The sequence below is a fragment of the Oncorhynchus keta genome, chromosome 29 (assembly GCF_023373465.1).
Source record: "Oncorhynchus keta strain PuntledgeMale-10-30-2019 chromosome 29, Oket_V2, whole genome shotgun sequence".
Classification (NCBI taxonomy): domain Eukaryota; kingdom Metazoa; phylum Chordata; class Actinopteri; order Salmoniformes; family Salmonidae; genus Oncorhynchus; species Oncorhynchus keta.
Window position 1 is genome coordinate 18,636,089 of NC_068449.1, and position 25,690 is coordinate 18,661,778.

Genomic DNA, 25,690 nt, shown 5'->3' on the forward strand with positions numbered 1-25,690 from the left:
GAAACTATTCTGATGTGAGACTGTGAGAGCTTTTTGTGAAGGATGTGGGTGGAAATGATTATGAGACCCGTAATATATAGCTCAATGGATCTACTATGCTATAGAGTATTATTACTTGTGTTGACATAGACTAGATTTTCTCCTCATTAAGGGGAACTGATATACATGCATCATTTTGTCATATTATAATTGGAATACAAACGATCGTGAGAAAAATCTGAAATTGATGTTTTTTAATTAAAATGATTAAAAACTACATTATCTGCACACTTTACAAGCACTTAATACAGAGTCTTTAAGGATATTACATGGATGAAATTTAAATTAACATAGCTTCAGACATACATGCTTTGAGCAAAATGAATTAACATTATGGTAAAACAAAATGAAGAGGTTGTTTAAAAGAAACATTAAAGAAAACAAAAGCCTTGTGCTTTTCTATCCAACATAAAATTAAATGTAATTGTACAATTTAACCTCCCTGTTTTGCAAATGCCTCATGATATACACACCTCTTTCTTAAGAGTTATGGACATTTTATCAACAGATAATGGAAACCAACCGAGACATTTTGTGTAAAACAACAAATTCAAACCCTCAATGTAACAATATTACAGGCCTTTCTTTGGTTTTGATATAACCATATGATATCAGGTACATCTTTGATTTCTCATAGCTGCATGAATTTTGCCCAATCTAAAGTTAGGCCTTCAAACCCAAAGGGATGGATAGGAACACAGTGATTATAAGAACATGCTATTCTTTCCCTCTACTCCCCAAGAGTTAGGAATGCATCTTTATAGAATTGATTGTCTTAAACAAAAATAAGGCATAAGGTAGTAGATTTGTCAATAGAGTTAGCTTAACTTTTTTTCTGAGCTACAAATGCTAGCAATATTTTTTGTTTTTTAATGTATGCGCTCAAAGATTGGGGGTCGCTAAACCAACCCTAATTGGTATAATATCTGCTCTTAAGAAGCCACAACAACTCTCCTCCTCCTTTTCACCAAAACACCTAAATTTCTTAACATGGCACACCTGACACAATTAATTAAGTGGCTCAGCACAGCTCATACAAAAAAAGATGCTCTGTCCTGACATCTGAATCCTGTGCAGTGCCCTGAGCTGCAGGCACTAATGATCAATAAATGACAGAAAACACGGTCAGAAAGGCTTCAAAGGACTCACAGCTCATGCAGAACAAAGGGACCTGTGCACAACAAGGGCTTGTTTTTAGTTAGGATTGCCCTTGGTGTTGGTAAGAGGATCCTACTTTGAACCCCTTCTATCTTCATCGCTACTCTCTGTGTCCCCCTGGGGTGGGAAAGGCCATTGGGACTGTGAGAATGTGCACAATCACACCTATAGCACAGAAAGCACGTGTGTGTGTGTGTGTGTGTGTGTGTGTGTGTGTGTGTGTGTGTGTGTGTGTGTGTGTGTGTGTGTGTGTGTGTGTGTGTGTGTGTGTGTGTGTGTGTGTGTGTGTGTGTGTGTGTGTGTGTGTGTGTGTGCTTATGTGTGTGTGTGTGTGTGTGTGTGTGCTTATGTGTGTGTGTGTGTGTGTGTGTGTGCTTACGTGTGAAAATCAGCCCACTCCATCTCTACTGTTTAGTTAGCCACTTCAGACATGCCAATGTGGTTTGAGATTAAGCCAATCATAGTCTGAGGTTTCAGTGATAAACAAAGAAACAAGATCTGCATAGCCACATAATGTGGGTTGTGTGTCTTAAGTATTTATTTTCTTCTTTAAAAGAGTGGAAAAATGTGAACTCAAGGAGGCTGGGGGTTGGTGATTGGGCGACTGTTTAAGAGGGGATCTTAAATAAAGTGATTGTTGGATTTAATGTTGGGATCTGTGCTTCTAATGGTTGAATATCATGAATGTTTTTAGTGCATCGAAGCTACATTGAAATACAAAATAATAACATTAAAAGTTTCGTTTTTTTCATAATTTAGAAGAAATATATTACACAAATTCAAATTTTATATTAAACAACAAATAAACAAAATATTTATAAAAAAAGATAAGGTAGAGAGAAATGCTAAATGTTTTTGGGCATAAGTGAACATTTTCTCAAATTTGGCTCAAATAAATATAAAAAAAGTCAACTGTATTATCTAGTTCAGACATACTACACTAGAACAGTTTGCAGACACAATGAAGAAATATATAGGCCTACCATAAGTAAAAATAAAGATAACAGTCCAAGAAACTAAAAAGACAGGAATCCATAAAATTCCTGCTTCAAAAAAACCTCTTCTCTGCTAAAGTCCTGGACAGTCCTCAGAATATCAGCTATTGTTCTGCTACATAGATGATCAATACATTAACGACTTTACAGGGGAGTTTCACTCAAATACATAATGTTGTTCATTTTGAATAAGCATTGCTTACTGTACCTCCAAGGACTGATCCATCCTAGTATAGATAATAAATGCAATTTTCAAGCAATGCATAACTACTTTGAGACGATGGATTGTTCTTGATGATCTTTCATGGACTGATGGATGAATCTCCAAACCACTCACAAAATAAAAGATTCAGGATCAATTGACGTGTATACATTAGCAATACAGCCACAAGTCATCTAGGGCAGTTTCTGAGTCACGTGAAGGAAACATCCTGTTTGACTTCTGTTTTCACATAACAGTCAAAGGCCGTTGAGGCAGTACAGTCACTGTTCTGGATGTTTAGCTCGTAACGCCAAGAAAGGTATCCCTTATCTGAGGGATAAGGATAGTTTTGGTCTCATTGGCGAATCAGCCACAATAGCACTTGCATTTTTACCGTTCATCAGCTGCATAGAATGAATGGATGTGAAGGTTTTGCCTTTTCATAGTCTATGGTATGCATGTTGTACCTGTTTTTCAGAAGAACCTGATACAGTATATTACTATGGCTTATTTGTTCTAACACCATAACATCTATTTGCAGTTATTTTGCAGTTCTTACTCATCAATTGAAAATAATGAGATTTGTATGGCTTTCAGAGTCTCAGAGAATAGTCCCTGTCACAGTGCAGGGTGTACCCATGGCCTTCATAAAGGCCACCTCTGGCCATGGCATTCTGACAGACATTGAATGTCTTTGGTCAACTAGGAATAGGGTACGAAGCGAGTGCGGGATAAAGAAAAGACAAACATGCAACATTTATTTTTGGGGGAAGGATTCATCTTTTTTTGTTTCATATAACTTCTTGACTTTTGCTTTCTCTCTCTCTTCTCTGTCCTACATTTCCTCTAGTTGTCTAACAGTCAGTAGGGCCTCCAGACAGATTCATCCATGCGTCCAGACCCGCTCATGGTCGTAGGGGAGTTGCTGTGGCTTCCATCCGCCTCCACCCCCTCGCTCTGGTTGCTCAGGCCCTGGATTATCAGGCTGTTGCCAACTCCAGAGGATGAGGCCCCCGAGCAGGGCAGCAGGCGGCTGGGGGAGCGCTCACCCCCGGTCCCGCCCGGGCCCACCATGGAGAACTGGTAGGAGCCGGATCCGGTGCCGTAGTACAGGTGGTAGGGGGAGGAGTTGGACTGGAAGTGGCTTCCCTGGTTCTGGTTGCCTGGGTAGGGCGGGGGCAGGTAGGTGTGGTAGCGGGAGGAGGCAGACATTCCCGTCACACTGAGGCCTCCGATGCCCGTGCTGGAGGGGTTGGCTGAGTAGGTGAAGGCTCCTGGGTAGTGCATGCGTGGGTCTGAGAAACGGGGGTCAGTCAGCGGGGACAGAGAGGGGAAGGAGGTCCTCTGGGGGAAGAGATCAGCGGTGGGACCTGAGAGAGGGAGAGAGAAACAACACATTTGGTTTAGAGACTCCTGGTGCACATAGATGTCATACATGACCCGCCCATGAAAATGTTTCAGAGTCAAAGTGAGATAGGGAGAGTCAGAATTCATTCCACTGACAGGAAGCTGTAGTAAAGTACCACGTCCCCAACTGACAGTGTAGATCTACAACCCTGCAAACACTATCTAGTTAGAACTAATGAACTGACAGTAACAGTTCAGTAACAGCCATGAAGCTGTGACAGCACATCAGCAAATAGATCTGTGAAGTTATGAGAGAGTCCTCAACCTCAGAATACTCCCAGTCCTCCTACACAACCATTCCAGCTAAACCAGAGGAACCTACAGTAACATCATTCTCTGTTATTTCGAATAATTAAAAGGGGCTAACACTGAGAGCTTGTTGTGCATTGTGGGCTGTTGTGTAATTCTACATAAATCACACTGAAGAGAGGGAACAGGAAACTACAGTGATAACCGTCACATTCAGACACAAATAGGGGGAGGGAGGTAGGGAGGGAGCAGCCTGGTCTCACTAGATGTTGCATAGTATATGTAAATCCAAGACACTCAAATGAGTGTAATATGTTACGTTTGGTATGGTTACATAAGACAGAAGATTACTTAAGTCAAAAACGAAAGGAGGGTGATTGGTTGGGCTGGATGCGTAAGCATATAACGCGAACAGCTAGCAACCCATAGGTTGCATGTTCGAATCTCGTCATGGACAACTTTAGCTAATTAGCAACTTTGCAACTACTTACTACTTTTTAGCTACTTTGCAACTACTTAGCATGTTAGCTAACCCTTGCCCTAACATTAACCATTGAACCTAACTCCTAACTTTAACGCTTTAACCTAACTTCTAACTCTAATCTTAACTCTAACCTTAACCCTAGCTAACGTTAGCCACCTAGCTAAAACTAGCCACAACAAATTGGAATTCGTATCATATCATACGTATTGCTAATTCGTAATATATTGTATGAATTGTAATTCTTAACATATCATACGAATTGCAATTTATAACATATCATACTAAATGGAGGATGGACATCCAGAAATGAATACATTTCAGGGGTTGGAACTGGTTCAGGAAACCGAAAAGCATAAAATAACAAAGATTTTCAAGTAACAGAAACAGAACCTGGAACAAAACTGATCCATACTGTTCCAGAAGAGAACAGTTATTTTAAAAGCATGGGAAATGGTTAATAATGTTCTTTTAAGTTCCATTTTTTTTCTAGTTCCACAACAAAGCACAAAAAAGTGCCTATGCATTGTCTTCACTCTGTCACTCAGAAACTTGTTCCAGTGTCTGTCTGCAAGCTAAAAATATTTGCCTGTGTGTGTGCGTGTTTAGGCTACTTCTCCTCCCCCCTCCGAAGCATAGGCTTTTTTAATTAGCTAGATAATAATGGATTAACTCTTTCAATGCTAGTTAAGGATACTACAGGCCTAGTTATCATGTTTCAAGTTGAATTTATTAACTACAAAAAGGTTAGATGTGTTTTTAATTCTGCTACCGCTCTACACACACACAACTTGTTAGCTAGCTAGCTAGCTCAAAGGACATTCAAAGTACCTCCATAGAAACCACTCCTCCTAGGTATAATTATGTGGACCTAATTCAGATAATGCATGTCATAACAAGATGCCCAGTGCTTCAAGCCTCCTCCTCAACTCTGTCTTGCTCTCTCCCCACACGCAAAATTTCAGTTGCATGTTGTGCCATAGGCTACACTGTCCATCACGCGTGCAAACAACTAGCCTACTCTATCTGTACTGATTGGTGAAGTAATTCAATGAGCTAAATGTAAAAAAAGGTTGATTTCACAGGTTCAAAAAGAAACAGAAAGATGCGATATAAACCGGGAACTTTTTTGGGGTTTCGAACCGTTTCAGAACTTTATTTGGCTGGTTGGAACAGTGGAACGAAACAAAAACAAATTATCACTCTGTTCAGAATGCAATGATTGGAAAATTATGTAGGTTCCAACCTATGATATGGAATTTACGTACAGAATAATATGAAATAATATACAGAATAATATGAAATGCTCTCGGATTTACGTACAGAATAATATGAAATGCTCTGAGACCAAGTTGTGAAAAAGAGTGGTAGAGAGAGAGCAAGAGAAAGAGAGAGAGTCAGAGAGAGAATGTGTGTGTTCTATGTATTTGTGTATTTTGTAAAAGTAACCAAACCGGATCAATGTCACAGACCAGTCAGTGCTAAACTATCCTGAAGTGTAGTCGCATAGGTAACACAGTACACAAAAGCCAGCTGTTTTGAGTCAAATTTCCCACGCATTCCCTAATTTATTCAACTGACAGAGGAAATTCAGATCATGCTCAAGTGTTTGACGCTGCAGTTTTCCTCGCTGGGATTTGGAGCAGCTCCTGTCACCAGTTTATTTCCTTAAGCACAACACCATACTGCCCCGCAAAAACCAAGGCATGACTGCAGGGTTAGGCTGATCTGGCAGTTCTTTCCAAACACAACATGAGCTGTGTGTGTATATGTGTCTCAGTCTTCTCATTCATCTGCTGCCACCTACTGTACTGTAGTATCTGGGTTTGATAGGCGCATACAAGGACAGATGAGGACATGACTGCACACACCATGCACTTAATGTATGCACCTAGGCCTCCAGCTAGTCTACCTGTTGAATCAGACATAGTTAACCCATAAAGGACCCACTGGGCACAGATGTCAGTCAAACGTCTAGTTTTTATTTACAGTTGGTTGAGTTGTCAACGTGAAATCAACAAAAAATGTCGCCATGTCATTGAATTTAGGTTAAAAGTTGGATGAAAAAAATATGAAATTCCCTTATGTTGATGACTTTTTGCAAATCCACATCACATAGATTTTGGGGGGTTGAAATGCTGTGGAAACAACATTGACTCAACCAGTTTATGCCCAGTGGGGCTCCACTTACAATTACCAATATTGACAATAGTGACAGCATCAGCTGATTAATGTGACAGACAAACATTTGATTAGTTTTTTCTTCTTCTTCATTCTGTGTGATGTAGGCTTCCGTAAACCAATAAACGACAGTTTAATATCGCTCTCTTGATCAGTTTAATTTCTCTTTGGCAGGCAGTCAAGAATGAAGGTTTGCTCAGGGTGCGGCAGTCAATCACCTATTGGAGGCCAACGGGAGCCATAGAACACCTGATAACTGTCACTCATCTCTGAGTACTGTCTGACTGGTTTGTTGTTACTGTAGCCAGGGTTTTGGAATAAGAAATATGTTTTATAATCAGAATTCTGAGACTTTTATTATAGTGTCACCATTTAGACTTTATGTCAGGGACTTTTATTCTGACAATACCTTTCCCCATGCTCACCTGCGCGGGGGATTCAAGTCAATTATGTGCTACAGCTACTATTCCAATTAAACTATATAGAAAGGAACGTCATTGTAACTCGATTCTTTAGCAATGGGTCCTCACAGAAAGTGATAGATAATTAAGTCAATAAATTAGGGTTACATTACTACCTAAAACAGTTATAGTTGGCCAAGATTTTACAAGACGGGCGCAATTTGCATTGTAGCCTAATAGCATCCTGCCAAAGCTATGTTTAATTAAGTAGGCCAACTGTCGTTACTGTAAACTGCAAGGATTGAAAAATATGATCGTTTGCCTATACTTTTTATCATCTTAAATTTGTCATGTAGCTATTAATAATGAACCCCACGGAAACCAGACACGTGGCCTTCGGTTACCGAGGCAACATGCAGGTGTGCCAGTTATTGTGAAGTGGCGTAAGTCTCCCCATCTTGCTATCTTGCAATTGCACACGGTTTAGTGCAGTGGAGGCTGCTGAGGGGAGGACGGCTCATAATAATGGCTGGAACGGAGCAAATGGAACGGCATCAAACCATTTGTTTGATGTAGCTGATACCATTCCACTAATTCTGCTCCAGCCATTAGCACAAGCCCTTCCTCCCCAATTAAGGTGCCACCAACCTCCTGTAGTTTAGTGGCATACATTTAGTGGCATACATTTACATTTAGTGGCATACATGCGCGCGCGCGCGCACACACACACACACACACACACACACACACACACACACACACACACACACACACACACACACACACACACACACACACACACACACACACACACACACACACACACACACACACACACACACACACACACACACACTGTCTGATTCCACTTGATTTGGTGTTGATGGATTCAGTGTAAAATGTGGATTTGGATGGCATAGAAAATACACAGTACAAGTCAAAAGTTTGGACAAACCAACTCATTTGAAAATAGTACAAATAAAGAAAAACCCTTGAATGAGTAGGTTTTTCCCAACTTTTGACTGGTACTGTATTTACAGGGTTGGAGTCATTAAAACTTGTTTTTCAACCACTCCACAAATGTATTTTTAACAAACTATAGTTTTGGCAAGTTGGTTAGGACATCTACAGTGTGCACTTTGTGCATGACACAAGTCATTTTTCCAACAATTGTTTACAGACAGATTATTTAATTTAGAATTCACTGTATCACAATTCCAGTGGGTCAGAAGTTTACATACACAAAGTTGACTGTGCCTTTAAACAGCTTGGAAAATTCCAGAAAATGATGTCATGGCTTTAGAAGCTTCTGATAGGCTAGTTGACATCATTTGAGTCAATTGGAGGTGTACCTGTGGATGTATTTCAAGGCCTACCTTCATACCCAGTGACTCTTTGCTTGACATCATGGGAAAATCAAAAGAAATCAGCCAAGACCTCAGAAAAATAATTGTTGACCTCCACAAGTCTGGTTCTTCCTTGGGAGCAATTTCCAAATGCCTGAAGGTACCATGTTAAGTAAGCTGTACAAACAATAGTACGCAAGTATAAACACCATGGGAACACGCAGCCTCATACTGCTCAAAGGAGACGCGTTCTGTCTCCTAGAGATGAACGTACTTTGGTGTTGAAAAGTGCAAGTCAATCCCAGAACAACAGCCAAGGACCTTGTGAAGATGCTGGAGGAAACAGGTACAAAAGTATCTATATCCACAGTAAACTGAGTCCTATATCGACATAACCTGAAAGGCCGCTCAGCAAGGAAGAAGCCACTGCTCCAAAACTGCCATAACAAAGCCAGGCTATGGTTTGCAACTGCACATGAGGACAAATATTGTACTTGTTGGAGAAATGTCCTCTGGTCTGATGAAACAAACATAGAACTGTTTGGCCATAATGACCATCGTTATGTTTGGAGGAAAAAGGGGGAGGCTTGTAAGCCGAAAAACATCATCCAAACTGTGAAGCACGGGGGTGGCAGCATCATGTTGTGGGGGTGCTTGCTGCAGGAGGGACAGGTGCACTTCACAAAATAGATGGCATCATAAGGGAGGAAAATTACGTGGATATATTGAAGCAACATCTCAAGACATCAGTCAGGAAGTTACAGCTTGGTCGCAAATGGGTCTTCCAAATGGACAATGACCCCAAGCATACTTTCAAAATTGTGGCAAAATGGCTTAAGGACAACAAACTCAAGGTATTGGAGTGGCCATCACAAAGCCCTGACCGTAGTCCTATAGAAAGTTTGTGGGCACAACTGAAAAAGCATGTGTGAGCAAGGAGGCCTACAAACCTGACTTAGTTACACCAGCTCTGTCAGGAGGAATGGGCCAAAATTCACACAACTTATTGTGGGAAGCTTGTGGAAGGCTTCCCGAAACATTTGAACCAAGTTAAACAATTGAAAGGCAATGCTACCAAATACTAATTGAAAGTATGTAAACTTCTTACCCACTGGTAATGTGATGAAAGAAATAAAAGCTTAAATAAATAATTCTCTCTACTATTATTCTGATATTTCACGTTCTTAAAATAAAGTGGTGATCCTAACTGACCTAAGACAGGGAATTTTTTACAAGGATTAAATGTCAGCAATTGTGAAAAACTGAGTTTAAATGTGTTTGGCTAAGGTGTATGTAAACTTCTGACATCAACTGTATATATAGTGCATTCGGAAAGTATTCAGACCCCTTCAATTTTGCCATTTTTTTAACGTTAAAGCCATATTCTAAAAATGATTCAATTAAAAATGTTCCTCATCAACCTACACACAATACCCCATAATAACAAAGGGAAAATAGAAATACCTTATTAATATATATTTTCAAACCTTTTGCTATGAGACTTGAAATTGAGCTCAGGTGCATCCTGTTTCCATTGATCATCCTTGAGATGTTTCTAAAATACAACTTTAATGGAGTCCACCTGTGGTAAATTCAATGGACATGATTCAATGGACATGATTTGGAAAGGCACACACATGTGGTCACAAGGTCCTGAAGTTGACAGTGCATGTCAGAGCAAAAACCAAGCCATGACTTCGAAGGAATTTTCCGTAGAGCTCTGAGACAGGATTGTGTCGAGGAAGGGTACCAAAACATTTCTGCAGCATTGAAGGTCCCCAAGAACACAGTGGCCTCCATCTTTCTTAAATGGAAGAATTTTGGAACCATCAAGACTCTTCCTAGAGCTGGCCGCCCGGCCAAACTGAGCAATCGGGGGAGAAGGGCCTTGGTCAGGGAGATGACCAAGTACCCGGTGGTCAAGATTCTCTGGTCTGATGAAACCAAGATTGAACTCTTTGGCCAGAATGCCAAGGATCACATCTGGAGGCAGCAAGCCTACGGTAAAGAATGGTGGTGGCAGCATGATGTTGTGGAGATGTTTTTCTGCAGCAGGGACTGGGAGATTAGTCAGGATCGAGGGAAAGATGAACAGAGGAAAGTACAGAGAGATCCCTGATGAAAACTTTCTCTAGAGCACTCAGGAACTCAGACTGGGGCAAAGGTTAACCTTCCAACAGGACACCAACCCTAAGCACACAGCCAAGACAATGTAGGAGTGGCTTCGAGACAAGTCTCTGAATTTCCTTGAGTGGCCCAGCCAGAGCCCGGACTTGAACCTGATTGAACATCTCTGGAGAGACAGCGACATTTCCCATCCAACCTGACAGAGCTTGAGAGGATGTGCAGAGAAGAATACAGGTATGCCTAGATTGTAGCGTCATACCCAAGAAGACTTGAGGCTGTAATCGGTGCTTCAACAAAGTACTGAGTAAATGGTCTGAATACTTATGGAAATGTGATATTTCTGTTTTTTATTTTTAGTACATTTGCAAAAAATGATAAAAACCTGTTTTTGCTTTGTCATTATGGGGTATTGTGTGAATATTGATTTGGGGGAAAAAAACTATTTAATCAATTTTAGAATAATGCTGTAACGTAACAAAATGTGGAAAAAGTCAAGGGGTCTTAAAACCTTCCGAATGCACTATATATAAAATATATTTTTAATATATCTTCCTTTATAATTTCCCCTAACCCCACCACCCTCCCCTAATTGGAGTAAACTAATAGACAACAAAACTTAGGCTTCTACTTCCAGCTTACACATACTATACACATTTTACTGACACAGTATATTTTACAATAGTTCTCTTTTGTTTTTTTTGTCCCATCCTTCAGCTACCTTCAACCTCTCCCAAGACATTCTGTATTTGTGAAACAGCAAGCGCTTGCACGCCACAGCCCTGAGGGGGTAGGATGCTGAACTTGCGTGCCACAGTCTTGTTGAAATGTCTTTCCCCTACGTCTGGAGAACTGGGTATATTTTCAGCAACAAAAAAAATATGTTCCTTTGTAATTTCCACGGCTTCTGCTTCATTTTTTTACAGGGACACGTTTATTTTCTGCAGTTGAAATGCTCTTATTTTCCAGATAAGGGGGGTGCATGAGGAGGGTTAGGGGTCTGTTTCTTTTTCCAGAGTCTAGCAGGCCCCGGAGTCGGGCCCCATATCTGATTTCACGCAAGGAAAATCCAAACCTTCAGCTGCTGTCAATTCGGGAGAAGTGGAGTCAGCCCCCCCTGTCTCTCTCTCTCTGTCTCTTCCTGCTGAATATATGCTTTAGGGTAGAGCTGGGATTTGTGGCACGGGGACTTGATGGCTCTGGTGGTTGTGGCCCACCCCACACATGATCTCTATTTAATTGTCGCCAGTTGAATCGTGTTGACTAAATTGTGGCGGGGACAGGCTCCTGTATTTCGTCAAGGGAAACTCAACTGGACACTTATCAAAACACCTTAATGGGGTTGTGTTGTGTCACAACCTTGGCGGTCGGCCAGCCAGAGAGCACCCACCACAACCGTTCCCCTCTCAGCAGTTCAGCAGCTCCCCCTAGAGGAGAGGGTTAGATAAACAACGCCATACTCACAAACATAACCACAGTTTTGCAATCTTCTTTTTCTATTCACCCTGTTTGCTACCCTAATCCACACACAGCCCCCTCCTCCTCTCTCTGCCAGCTAGGTATAGACCTAGGCCCTAGGCTCTGCCGCAGGACTGGGGAGGAGGAGTGGTGGATCTATGGCACAGGGTCCTGACGGGGCCTAGCTGGTAGCAGGGGCCCACCCCACACATGATCTCCATTAGGCTCAGCTGAAACGTGTTGACTAAATTGCAGGGACATGAGAGGGGATGAACCCCAGAGGGCTGGCTGGCGCGGCCCACCGTCTGTGATGTTCCCACTCTAAAAGTGGTGGCTTGGAATCAAGTTTTTTTTAAGAGAACACAGTGTTCTAGCGCGTTCCTCCCTTTCCCTCACTCCCTTGCTTGTGTGCGTGCTCCCATATTGAGTTCTGCCACACAGCAGGGCGGGTGAAACCTCTCTTTCTCTCTCTCTCTCTCTCTCTCTCTCTCTCTCTCTCTCTCTCTCTCTCTCTCTCTCTCTCTCTCTCTCTCTCTCTCTCTCTCTCGCTGTCACACTCTCTCTCTCTCTCTCTCTCTCTCTCTCTCTCTCTCTCTCTCTCTCTCTCTCTCTCTCGCTGTCACTCTCTCTCTCTCTCTCTCTCTCTCTCTCTCTCTCTCTCTCTCTCTCTCGCTGTCACTCTCTCTCTCTCTCTCTCTCTCTCTCTCTCTCTCTCTCTCTCTCTCTCTCTCTCTCTCTCGCTGTCACACTCTCTCTCTCTCTCTCTCTCTCTCTCTCTCTCTCTCTCTCGCTCTCTCTCTCTCTCTCTCTCTCTCTCTCTCTCTCTCTCTCTCTCTCTCTCTCTCTCTCTCTCTCTCTCTCTCTCTCTCTCTCTCTCTCTCTCTCTCTCTCTCTCTCTCTCTCTCTCTCTCTCTCTCTCTCTCTCTCTCTCTCTCTCTCTCTCTCTCTCTCTCTCTCTCTCTCTCTCTCTCTCTCTCTCTCTCTCGCTGTCACACTCTCTCTCTGAGGTCCACTAGTCCACAGTCAAGCGTGTAACCCAGATACGGAGGGAGGTTTGCCTCATTTGCTTACGGGAGAAACTGATTTTGGTTGTTAACATAAGGGCGAGCAGAGGCCGCCAGCGAGGTGTGTGTGGAGGGGTGAAGGGATGCAAATCCAGGTGCTCACCTGTGAAATGTTTACTCTGAATGCAAACGTCGACAAATAGCACCCAGGGAATGGTGTCTCAGGCAAATGAGCGGAGAGGTGGGAAAGAGAGGGAGAAAAACTCAGATCAGGCTGGCCCAGAGAGAGATAGATGGAGAGATAGATCTCTTCTCCTTTCATCTCCCCCCTCAGACCGCAGCCAGAGACAAGTGACTGCCCCATGCTTCCCAGAATGCTGACCAAATGCTACAAGGATGGTCACAGCTGACATCAGTATGGCCAAGCAATACAAAGCCAGGCAAATAATGTTGGTCCACAAGCCAAAGAATAGGAGACACAAATGAACACAAATGATCTGTAGATGTTTGTATAAGCGCTTAGGCCTTGGGGTCAGAGCTTCGCATCTGATGCAAATAGAATGACACGTCAACAACCCTAAAGACCTATCCATGGTAGCCACTGTAACATGTGAGCCAAGCAAGTTTTGCATGGTCCTATTTATCACTAGCAACACGATCAAGGCATTAGGGAGTTTGTGATGATAAAACGCAGAGATTTTCCTAATGTATCAACGAACCAGATATGATTTAGGAGTTTGGATAACTAAATTACCTGGATGGGTTCTATTAATATTTGTTATTGCTAAAGAGTTTGCAAGCTCTGGCCAGGTGGCATGTACACTCCTATGTATTATTTATTGTCGTACTCATTTATTTCTATTTCAGTCCCTTTGGAATTTGGTTGGAATTTCATGATTAGACATTGGGACCTCAACCTCAATAACAATAGTCCCCATCAAACGTCAATTCTACTTTTCACACCTTAGTGAATATCTTGCTCTGAAATGAATATCTGGCAAGGGAATCTATACATTCCATCTCCTCATTCTAAATTAGGGGAAAATGATGAAACTGTTGTTTTTGGAAATCACTGACAGTCACACCTAAAATACTGTTTTACCCCAGGGGCTTTCCTCATCAAACGTATTGAAAAGTTCCAGCAAGCCCAACTGATCAGTCCTACAGAAGGGTGTGTGAGTACAAGGAGCATCTAGGAGTAACATGGAAGGGTGTGTGAGTACAAGGAGCATCTAGGAGTAACATGGAAGGGTGTGTGAGTACAAGGAGCATCAGGAGTAACATGGAAGGGTGTGTGAGCAGATGACTCAGCAGGTCTGGTGCGGTGGTTTCTGGGAAGAGGACGGGTGGGTGGCTGAGTGGCTGTGAGGCAGGAGAAGAAGAGTGCCAAAACACCATGATGGAGGGAAGCAGGGAGGGAGGGAGAGGGGAGCGACGGGGTGTTCTGGAATGTTCTGGGATCCAGAGCCCTGAGGGCAAACCGAAACACATTCCCAAAAATGTCACAACGAGTGGAACACCCATTGCCATACCCATAGTTCGAGCTTTTCCAATATCTCTATATTCATTGCACTGTGTCAGAAAAATGTTTGATTAACTATTGATGTACAATTATGACGCAGAATTTCTCAATTTGTGTCCTTGGCTCCTCTTGAAGAGGTTATATTGTGTGAATTGTCTTGGGTGATATGTATATGTAGTCCAAGACTGGTAATTATGGTAATCTCTTATTGCTCGCCAAACCTCTTATACTGTGCCATGATTGGGCCTGGCATGTTATGATTGAGCCTCAGAAACCAACAAACAACACTTGCAAACATCTTGCCATACTGGACTGCGCACACACGCAAAAATTCGGGGTCATCTAAGGAGAGCAGAATGCTTGTTTACTTCCTACTGTTGAGAGAGAGAGAGAGAGAGAGAGAGAGAGAGAGAGAGAGAGAGAGAGAGAGAGAGAGAGAGAGAGAGAGAGAGAGAGAGAGAGAGAGAGAGAGAGAGAGAGAGAGAGAGAGAGAGAGAGAGAGAGAGAGAGAGAGAGAGAGAGAGAGAGAGAGAGAGAGAGAGAGAGAGAGAGAGAGAGAGAGAGAGAGAGAGAGAGAGAGAGAGAGAGAGAGAGAGAGAGAGAGAGAGAGAGAGAGAGAGAACATTATAAAATAATGGAGAGAAAGCACAAGTGAGAAGAAAGACGATTCAGATGAGTTTAGGAGGATAGTTTAGGAGGATAGGACCCAGGGCAGAGTATATATTATATCTCTCTTACTTGACCATCTGAGGTCGTCCTCCACTTTGCATGTCTTCAGAGCTGGTGGGTCAATCTGGTCAGACCACAGGGCTGCAATGAACACAGATATTATGTGTTAATTAAGGAGAATTTAGACATGACACTAGCCTGCTAATACTGTAGCCTGGGCAGGTACTGAATCTGTGCGGTATGACAAAAACCTCATAGCTTGAGTGTTTCTAATTCTGGTGCACAGTACAAGTACAAGGTATTTAGAGATAATTGTTTCAGGTTATGATTCTGTAGTTATGTGCACTTAATGAGTTTGAGTGAGGGGAGTGTAGCTAATCTCCCATCTCCTCAATGCCCTAAAAAAGCCTGCAACATGTTTGGGGAACTGTCTACCTGTGACAGGTCTGTCTGTGCTGACTGAGCAGAAAGGAGGGCAGAGGGGGAGCTCTCACTGGAGTGAGACTGGAGAGAGGGCCTGGGAAACAGGGCTGATGGGTTGTTGGAGCTAACAAGAATATTTTGGTCTCTCAAGGGGCTGGTGAGCAGAGGTGTGAGGCCTTTGTTGGCCTGTCCAGTCAGCCTGTCAGGGAGAGAAGAATCCCTACTGGCGCAGCGCGTGGGACCCTGGTTCACACTCAACGGCCACACCGCAGGAGGCTGACAATTTGACATGCAAATAGTGTCTGTTTGCTCTCGGTCTGAGATGGGGCAGTTGTTACAAGCCAACCTGCACGAACCATGGACCTCAAACACCCATGCTTGTACACACACACATGCACAAACATTCTCATACAAACCCTAGTACACATACAGATTCATAGAGACACTGTCATATATCTCCTGTTATTATATTTGTATGACAGTTTTATCTATTAATGTACAATTATGAAACAGAATGTGTCAAATGTTGTCCATAGCTGTTCTTGAAGATGTTATATAGTGTGAATTGTCTCAGGTGATGTGTATATGTAGTCCAAGCCTCCTCAATTATCCCCTCTCTGTATATTTCATGCCTCTTGTCTCAGACAGTTAATCATGGCCATCTTATATTGCTCGCCACGCCTCTCATACTGTGCCACACACCACCACACACACACACACACACACACACACACACACACACACACACACACACACACACACACACACACACACACACACACACACACACACACACACACACACACACACACACACACACACACACACACACACACACACACGCACAAACATTCTCATGAACACTAGTACACATACAGATTCATAGGCATACATATTTGCATGGCAGTTTTCCATTAACATACAGTAACTAAGGCCTGGAGAGTACTCTGGTCATGTCCCTGGCCCTCATCCTGCTACAGTAACACTACGCTACAGTATGAGGTGAGGAACAACATCCTAACCGCTATATTAGCAGTGGTGATCCTGACCTTGAGAGGGGCCAGGAACAGGGAGAGGAGGTGGAGGGGGAGGGGTTGTTCACCTATGCCCACACTGGGCCCAGGCTGGCTGGGGCTGAGGTGTGTAGAAGCTCTCTCACCCTCGGAGCTACTCTACTTCCTCTCCAAAGGCCCAGATCAGCACTCAGCCACTGAGAGGTTCCGAGCTTCGCCCCACAATGGGAAATTCTTACACATAAATGGGGTTATTCAGAAAGGCTTCGAAGCAGCTGGTGCAATTCGCTCAAGAAAATAAACATTTTTTACAAATATTTTGATTGGCCTGTGGACAACGTCAATACCAGCGGCACAGATTACCCCTGTTAATAAGAGGCTCGGCCCCCGGGCGGGGCCAGAGATTAGGGAGTAAGGGGTAGCTGCAGGATTGGTAGGAGACAACGGCTGCGTCACAAATATTAACGTTTTTGGGGCGGCGCCACTGATGGCTGGGAGGACACAAATAAACACACAATCTGCATTTGAAGTGCAGTTGGAGATGAAAGGGCGTCTGCTGAGACATTTCGAACCAAGATGGCGTTCTTCCTCGTGACTCCGGATCCGGCAGCGCCTCAGAGACATGTAATGCGCCTGGCGCAATGAAGCGTGTCATTGAGACACAGTGAATGCCGGGCTTGTGCTGGCTTCCTGTTTCACTTAGGCCCTAGGCGTCGCTACGAAGAAAGAAAATGTGAGAGTCGAGAGAGAGACAGAGAGAGACAGAGAAGGAGAGAGAGAGAGACAGAGAAGGAGAGAGCGAGAGAGAGAGCGAGAGTGAGAGAGAGAGAGAGCGAGAGTGAGAGAGAGAGAGAGAGAGAGAGAGAGAGAGAGAGAGAGAGAGAGAGAGAGAGAGAGAGAGAGAGAGAGGGGAGGAACATGGCCTTGGCTCAGCTATGTGGGATATTTTATATGTCTTTTGAGCCCTCACTTTTAACATGAGTAAAAACAAACACATTGGCTGAAAAATCCTACGTTCTATTTGAGAGCCCCGCACCCTCCCTCCTTCCCTTTCCCCTCTCCTCAGAGTCAATAGAGACTGCTCATTGCACACATGTAGTGGCTGTAATTGCTGAAATGTAATACTGGACCGGGCTCTGATGTTAAATTATAACTAACACAAACAGTTGAGTCTGGTAAAAAACTTGCTTTCCCTTCTCTTTTTCTTTTGACTGTGGAGAGATGGCTTCAAAAGAGACTTTTTTTTTATTGGTGAACAAAAACATTTTCAGTTTGAGTAATTCATCCTAAGGTCAAAAAAATAGAGTGACCACAAGTGCAGCTCTTAGGCACCATAACAAATAAACTCCATGGTTGCCTTTGACATATTATGTAAATAAAGCGCTGTAAAAGTAAAACGGAATCACTAGTCGCTGGTCTGGATTCCCGCTAGTTTTGGTTGCGTTTGGCCATAGAGCTCCTTTCCTGTACGGGTTTGGCACGGACCAGCATGCATTGATGCCCAAAATGGAGCTTGTAGCCAACCGCCTTTCTACCAGGCTCACAGCATGGTCACCTCTCTCTGGTCTTGTCCTGACATATAGTCAACGACCCCACAGACCAACACAACTACCCAGTAACCACATCTGCTACTTCCAAACAGAGACATGGCCTTGCCATCTATAAGCATGTGCAATGTGCCTGGTTGCCTGCTCCAGGGACTGGCATGCTTGTTGTGTCTCACAGTGACTCTTTGTTGGTTCTAATTGGTTGATCATGTCCTGCTGGCTGTTAGAGTGGGTTTGAGGCTTGAGCTAGACACAGATCCAGATTACCCAACTCCACATCCTAACATTTACCATTAGGAGGATTAAATCAAATCTGACACTGGACCAGCGGTTAAGGGCTCTGGGTCTGATCAGGGCTGTTAGTGATAGAGACTGGCGCAGGCGTTTGCTTAGGGGGCCAGCCATCTTGTTTATGTGGAGTAAACAGTGTGGTCCCTGTGGACAAGGGAGGAGAGGTAGGGCCTCACTATAGCTAGCAGGATTTTCACAACCAGAGAGAATCCAGGATAGATTCAGCTGTTTGACATTTCACCACAGTAGAATGGCTGCAGATATTTGCCATTGGAACAGTTTTGATGTATTGGAGGAGTACTTCACAGCATCTCCTGTAACCACCAGTAAATGGTTTTCATGTAACATATCACATATATACATCTCTCAGGTGTAATGGCTTAGCATGCCAACTTGTGAATCATACTGTACATTCTATGAAGCATAATGAGAAGCTTCTTGTATTATCTTAGCCTTGATTTAATGTGAGATGAGGTTACCATAACCCCAGAACTACAGTCTCCTGGCATGCTGACATGCCAGTCTTTAGAGGGGTCTTAACAGGGTGCTGAGATGGGATCGTCCTGGGCAGCATGGAGGTGGTCCTTTGTTTCCTGCTCTGCTAGAATCATTAAGACTAGATCCCTCATCGGGGTGAGAGCATTAATACAACCAGAGTGTGTTTTATCACTCACAGCCATCACACACACACACACACACACCTCCTCAGCAACGCAGGTTTCTTGGGCCCTCATCAAAGCAGTGAGCACTTGACTAGATGGCGGAAAGTTATGCTAGTATCTGATGCTCATCCAGTTAGGAACGCAGGTGTTGGAACAAATAGCATGTTAAATGATACCACCTCAAAAGGTCAAATACTTTGTATTCAACGATTCAATTGCCACTGTCTTTTTTCTTCTTCTAAAAACACATTTAAGTTAAAAGAACAGCTCTGGTCTGGGGAGCTTGTTAAAGCAGTCTGAGGCTGGTTAAGTGTGCCTCCTTTAGAGAAGAGAATGAGGAAAACTGGAATCTCTAGGATTACTTTTTGCAGCGTCTCCCTGAAATCTAATTTTCTTTCCATTTAATCTTAACATCTTCAACATCTTTGCCTCTTTGTCTGCGTGGTTTGACTGGTAAAAACTGTAGACAATATACACAGGGTGCTTTAAGGAAATGGACAGCATTCTCTGAATATCATTAGAACACACACATACACATTTAGAAAACCAGAATAAAATGGTATGGTACCCGATTGTGGTATGGTACCCGAGTGTGGGATTTGCTTGACTGCTCTGGCAGAGCCACACACACACACACAGCTTCCCACATGCCCTCCTGTAGGATAATTCTTCACATCTAGCAGGCTCACCTGTGGCCACGGCTGAACAAAAACAAGTGGTGAGCCGAGCACTGGAATCCTGTCACTGCATGTGCTGTAATGAGCTCTTAATGATCCCGTCTGTCTGGAGCACTAGCAGAGCTTGCAACATTGGCACGTAACTTTGTGTGTGTGTGTCTGTGTGTGTGTATTCTGTATGTGTGTGTACGTCTGAGGAACCAGGGCAGCGTTTAGCAGACGTCTCAAAAGTGTTATGTTGACGACAAAACTCAGACACTATTTCCTGGCTCAGAAAACTATATGAAGCAATGGGCTTTAGCAGGAGATTACATTGTATCTTTTCCTGTTGTTGTCGGCTGTAAACTCTGGGTTTCTGTGTAGATAATAGAAAACATATTTAGCAATCAGAAGATGAGAATCCATTTCATTCTAAAGTGTTGACGGCTCATCTATTACCCAGTGATTCTCAAACAAACAGATCCAGGAATAAATGTATCTGCAAGATACAACTCTTTCTGCGATGGCTGCCAAAAGCAGAGGTGTGTGTCGTGTTTATATGTAAATACATCCCTGTATTACCAAGGGACTATTTTAGTTTGAGCGAGGTTTGTATTAGTGTGTTGTCTAAGCATGACTACTATAAATTCTGTACATGGCCATGCCCAGTGATCTGTGTCAAAGTGTACAGTACATTGGCGGCAGGTAGCCTAGTGGCTAGTAATCGAAAGGTTGGTGGTTTGAATCCCTGAGCCGACTAAGTGAAAAATATTCCGATGTGCCCATGGGCAAGGCACTTAACACTAATTACTCCTGTAAGTCGCTCAGGATAAGAGCGTCTGCTAAATGAACAGAAAATGTAAATGTAAGGTACATATAAGCCTAGGTAGAAAGGGGAGGGAAAACATCTCTCCACTGTTATTAGATTCTTTTAGCATTAGCCCTGAGCTACACAGTCATGGTGGTAATACCAGAGATTAAGGTGTGTGTGATTGCACAGTCCTCCCCTCCTTGTGTCTACACACACACGAACGCACGCACACGAACACACACACTTCAGAGAGGGCCTCTAGCCTCTGGCGGGTGTTGTGTGGAATCAGTTTGGACCTCTATGCATCTCATCCCTGGCAGCTCTGAGCCGCATGAATGTGGTGTGTCTGTGCTGAAGGAGTGTGTGCACCCAGTGTGTGTGTGTTGTATTGGTGCAGGCCTTTGAGATTTGACATGCTTATAAAGATCTGCACTGATCCCCCTGCAGCTAGGCAGACGAGTGCAGAGCACAGAGCCTTTCTTCACTTGCCATCTCACTGCTGTCTGCACACCTGCGCTACTAGACAGGAAGAATTTGGAGATATTTTGCAAGCCCTTATGGATACTGTGCCTGTGTAAAAGTATTTGCCCCCTTTATAATTTTCTCTACTTTTGCATATTTTTTTACACAAAATGTTATCAGATCTTCAACCAAAACCTAATATTAGATCAAGGGAACCTGAGTGAACAAAAAACACAACAATTACAAACTTATTTCATTAAATTAATAAAATAAATATACATTTATTTTGTTATTTGTAAACTCATGTTCCCTTCATCTAATACAGTTGTGTAAAGTACTTAAGTAAAAATAATTAAAGTTAAGTCGTTTTTTTGTATTTGTACTTAACTTTACTATTTATTTATTTTGACAACTTTTACTTTTACTTCACTATATTCCTAACGAAAATCATGTACTTTTTACTCCATACATTTTCCCTGACAGCCAAGGGTACTCCATACATTTTCCCTGACAGCCAAGGGTACTCAATACATTTTCCCTGACAGCCAAGGGTACTCAATACATTTTCCCTGACAGCCAAGGGTACTCAATACATTTTCCCTGACAGCCAAGGGTACTCAATACATTTTCCCTGACAGCCAAGGGTACTCAATACATTTTCCCTGACAGCCAAGGGTACTCAATACATTTTCCCTGACAGCCAAGGGTACTCAATACATTTTCCCTGACAGCCAAGGGTACTCAATACATTTTCCCTGACAGCCAAGGGTACTCAATACATTTTCCCTGACAGCCAAGGGTACTCAATACATTTTCCCTGACAGCCAAGGGTACTCAATACATTTTCCCTGACAGCCAAGGGTACTCAATACATTTTGAATGCTTAGCAGGACAGGAAAGTGGTCCAATGAACTTCCCTACTGCCTCTGATCTGGAGGACTCACTAAACACTTCACTTGTTTTGCCTATATTTAACTAGGCAAGTCAGTTAAGAACAAATCCTTATATTCAATGACAGCCTTGGAACAGTGTAACTGAACAAAATATTTTTACCTTGTCAGCTCAGGGAGTTGATCTGCCAACCTTTCAGTTACAAGTTCAACACTAACCACTAGGCTACCTGCCTAGTGAGTGTTAGTGTGCCCCTGGAATTGTGCCCTCTGGTTTGCTTTATATAAGGAATTTGAAAGGATTTTTACTATTACTTTTGATACTTCAGTATATTTGAGAAATTACATTTACTTTTTACCCGTTTTTTGTGATATCCAATTGGTATTTTCAGTCTTGTCCCATCGCTGCAACTCCCGTACGGACTCGGGAGTTGGCGAAGGTCAAGAGAGACGTAGGTCGAGAGCCATGCGTCCTCTGAAACAAGACCCTGCCAAGCTGCACTGCTTCTTGACACACTGCTCACTTAACCCGGAAGCCAACCGCACCAATGTGTTGGAGGAAACACTGTACAACTGGCGACACGAGTCAGCGTGCATCCGGCCTGCCAGAAGGACTCAATAGAGTGCGATGGGACAAGGATTTTTGATACTTAAGTATATTAAAAATCAAATACTTTTATTTAGACTTTTACTCAAGTAGTATTTTACTGGGTGACTTTCACTTTTACTTGAGTCATTTTCTATTAAGGTATCTTTACTTTTTCCACCACTGATCTAAAATTAGGTTTTGATCTGATATCATTCAGTATAAAAAATATGCAAAAATAGAGAAAATCAGAAAGGGAGCAAATACTTTTTAACTGCACTGTAAGTCCATCTGGATAAGCTTACCTGCCAGGGCCGTTCCAATGGCAGACAACGCGCATTCAAGGGCAGAACACAAACTTTAAACCATCAAGAAATGTGTAACAGTAGTACTGTCTTTAGTTGTATAGATGCTGACTACTCATGGTCCTTCTGGTCCATGGCACTGGCTGATTAGCAGAGTTGTTTAAGCTCAGCTACACTACATGACCAAAGGTATGTGGACACCTGCTCGTTGAACATCTCATTCCAAAATCATTGGCATCTATATGGAGTTGGTCCCCACTCTGCTGCTATAACAGCCTCCACTCTTCTGGGAAGGCTTACCGCTACATACCACTAGATGTTGGAACATTGCTGCTGGGACTTGCTTCCATTCAGCCACAAAGACATTAGTGAGGTCGGCACTGATGTTGGGCTATTAGGCCTGGCTCGCAGTCGGCATTCCAATTCATCCCAAAGGTGTTCAATGGGGTTGAGGTCAGGGCTCTGTCCAGGCCAGTCAAGTTCTTCCATACTGATCTCGACAAACCATTTCTGTATGGACCTCGCTTTGTGCACGACTGTATTGTCATGCCAAAACAGGAAAGGGCCTTCCCCAAACTGTTGCCACAAAGTTGGAAGCACAGAATCGTTCAGAATGCCATTGTATAATGTAGCATTAAGATTTCCCTTCACTGGAACTAAGGGGCCGAGCCCAAACCATGAAAAACAGCCCCAGACCATTATTCCTCCTCCACCAACCTTTATAGGGGCAGGTAGCCAAACTCAGATTCGTCCATCAGCCTGCCATATGGTGAAGCGTTATTCATCACTCAAGAGAACGTGTTTCCACTGCTCCAGAGTCCAATGGCAGCGATTTTTACACCACTCCAGCCGACACCATGGAAACCCAATTCATGAAGCTCCTGGCGAACAGTTATTGTGCCGACCTTGCTTCCAGAGGCAGTTTGGAACTCGGTAGTGAGTGTTACAAACGATGACAGATGATTTTTACGCGCTATGCACTTCAGCATTCGGCGGTCCCTTTCTGTGAGCTTGTGTGGCTTCACTTCACGGCTTAGCCGTTGTTGCTCCTAGACGTTTCAGAACTTACAGATGACCGGGGCAGCTCTAGCAGGGCAGAAATTTGATGAACTGATTTGTTGGAAAGGTGGCATCCTATGACAGTGTCACATTGAAAGTCACTGAGCTCTTCAGTAAGGCCATTCTACTGCCAATGTGTGTCTATGGAGATGTAGAATCCAGTCATTTGAAGGAGTGTCCAAATACTTTTGTATATATAGTGTATCTAGGTTACAGTGGTGTACAAGGTTAAACCCCATGTACCGAGAGATACACTTCCACCAACAGAGAGCAAAACACTCCTAAACACCTTTACAACACACTGATATAGGCTCATTAACTGGGAAGGAGCCTCACTCTGTCTGTCAGCCTTAACCCCCTGCATGAGAACTAGGGAGTGGGTGAGAGAGGACAGTGTGTGTGTGTGTCTGTGTGCATATGTGTGTGCATATTAGTGTTTTGTCTGCACACTTCCAGACATGCCATCATGTTCAGAAGCTCTGACATATGTCTGTGAGCAAACCTCCACCCACGTACCCCCTTTCCCATTAGACACGCACGCACGCACGCACGCACGCACGCACGCACGCACGCACGCACGCACGCACGCACGCACGCACACACACACACACACACACACACACACACACACACACACACACACACACACACACACACACACACACACACACACACACACACACACACACACACACACACACACACACACACACACATTCCCCTCCTCCCCACTGTCTCAACTGCAGATCTGCCCTGTTAAGCCAGTCAGCCTGAGACTGACGTGATTGCAGAGGTACCAGGTGGCTGTGAGATTCCTGAGGCTGTAGTGTGACGTGGTGAACCAGCCCCAGTGCTCCAGTCAGGCTGTTTGGCAGGGATCAGGGTTCCACCTAGCCCCAGACTGGACCCTGCGTCCTGCTCTCTGCGGCCCCGGTCCTCACCGACGCAGGGCATCCGGGGACAGAGCTGGCGTGAGTGAGCGGCCCCTGCCAGTAAATGTACTGGACCCTCCCCCAGGTCTGGGCTCTCATATCAGCAGGGAGGGTTGCACTCAACCTTGGGCCTCAGCCTGCCACATAAAACTAACTCAACCTTAGGCCTCAGCCTGCCATATAAAACTAACTCAACCTTAGGCCTCAGCCTGCCATATAAAACTAACTCAACCTTAGGCCTCAGCCTGCCACATAAAACTAACTCAACCTGGGGCCTCGGCCTGCCATATAAAACTAACTCAACCTTGGGCCTCAGCCTGCCACATAAAACTAACTCAACCTTAGGCCTCAGCCTGCCACATAAAACTAACTCAACCTTAGGCCTCAGCCTGCCACATAAAACTAACTCAACCTGGGGCCTCAGCCTGCCACATAAAACTAACTCAACCTTAGGCCTCAGCCTGCCACATACAGACTAACTCAACCTGGGTCTTCAGCCTGCCACATACAGACTAACTCAACCCTGGTCTTCAGCCTGCCACATAAAACTAACTCATCCTTGGGCCTCAGCCTGCCACATAAAACTAACTCAACCTTAGGCCTCAGCCTGCCACATACAGACTAACTCAACCTGGGTCTTCAGCCTGCCACATAAAACTAACTCATCCTTGGGCCTCAGCCTGCCACATAAAACTAACTCAACCTTAGGCCTCAGCCTGCCACATCCAGACTAACTAAACCTGGGGCCTCAGCCTGCCACATACAGACTAACTCAACCTGGGGCCTCAGCCTGCCACATACAGACTAACTCAACCTG

The 25,690-nt window shown here is 43.7% G+C and overlaps 1 protein-coding gene across 3 annotated transcripts in view; it reads right to left on the bottom strand.

Moving 5' to 3' along the window:
* Positions 1-218: 218 nt before the first annotated feature.
* Positions 219-25,690, bottom strand: part of LOC118362389 (runt-related transcription factor 3-like) — a 103,023-nt gene continuing 77,551 nt past the window's right edge. For 2 of the 3 annotated variants that reach the window (XM_052486148.1, XM_052486150.1), the window contains exons 7-8: positions 15,306-15,377; positions 219-3,764 (exon numbers count right to left, since the gene is read on the bottom strand). In XM_052486148.1, coding sequence (XP_052342108.1) covers positions 3,256-3,764; positions 15,306-15,377 — 581 coding nt within the window. In that variant the 3' untranslated portion in view covers positions 219-3,255. The remainder of the gene's footprint in view (positions 3,765-15,305; positions 15,378-25,690) is intronic. The other variant, XM_052486151.1, reaches the window with a different exon arrangement.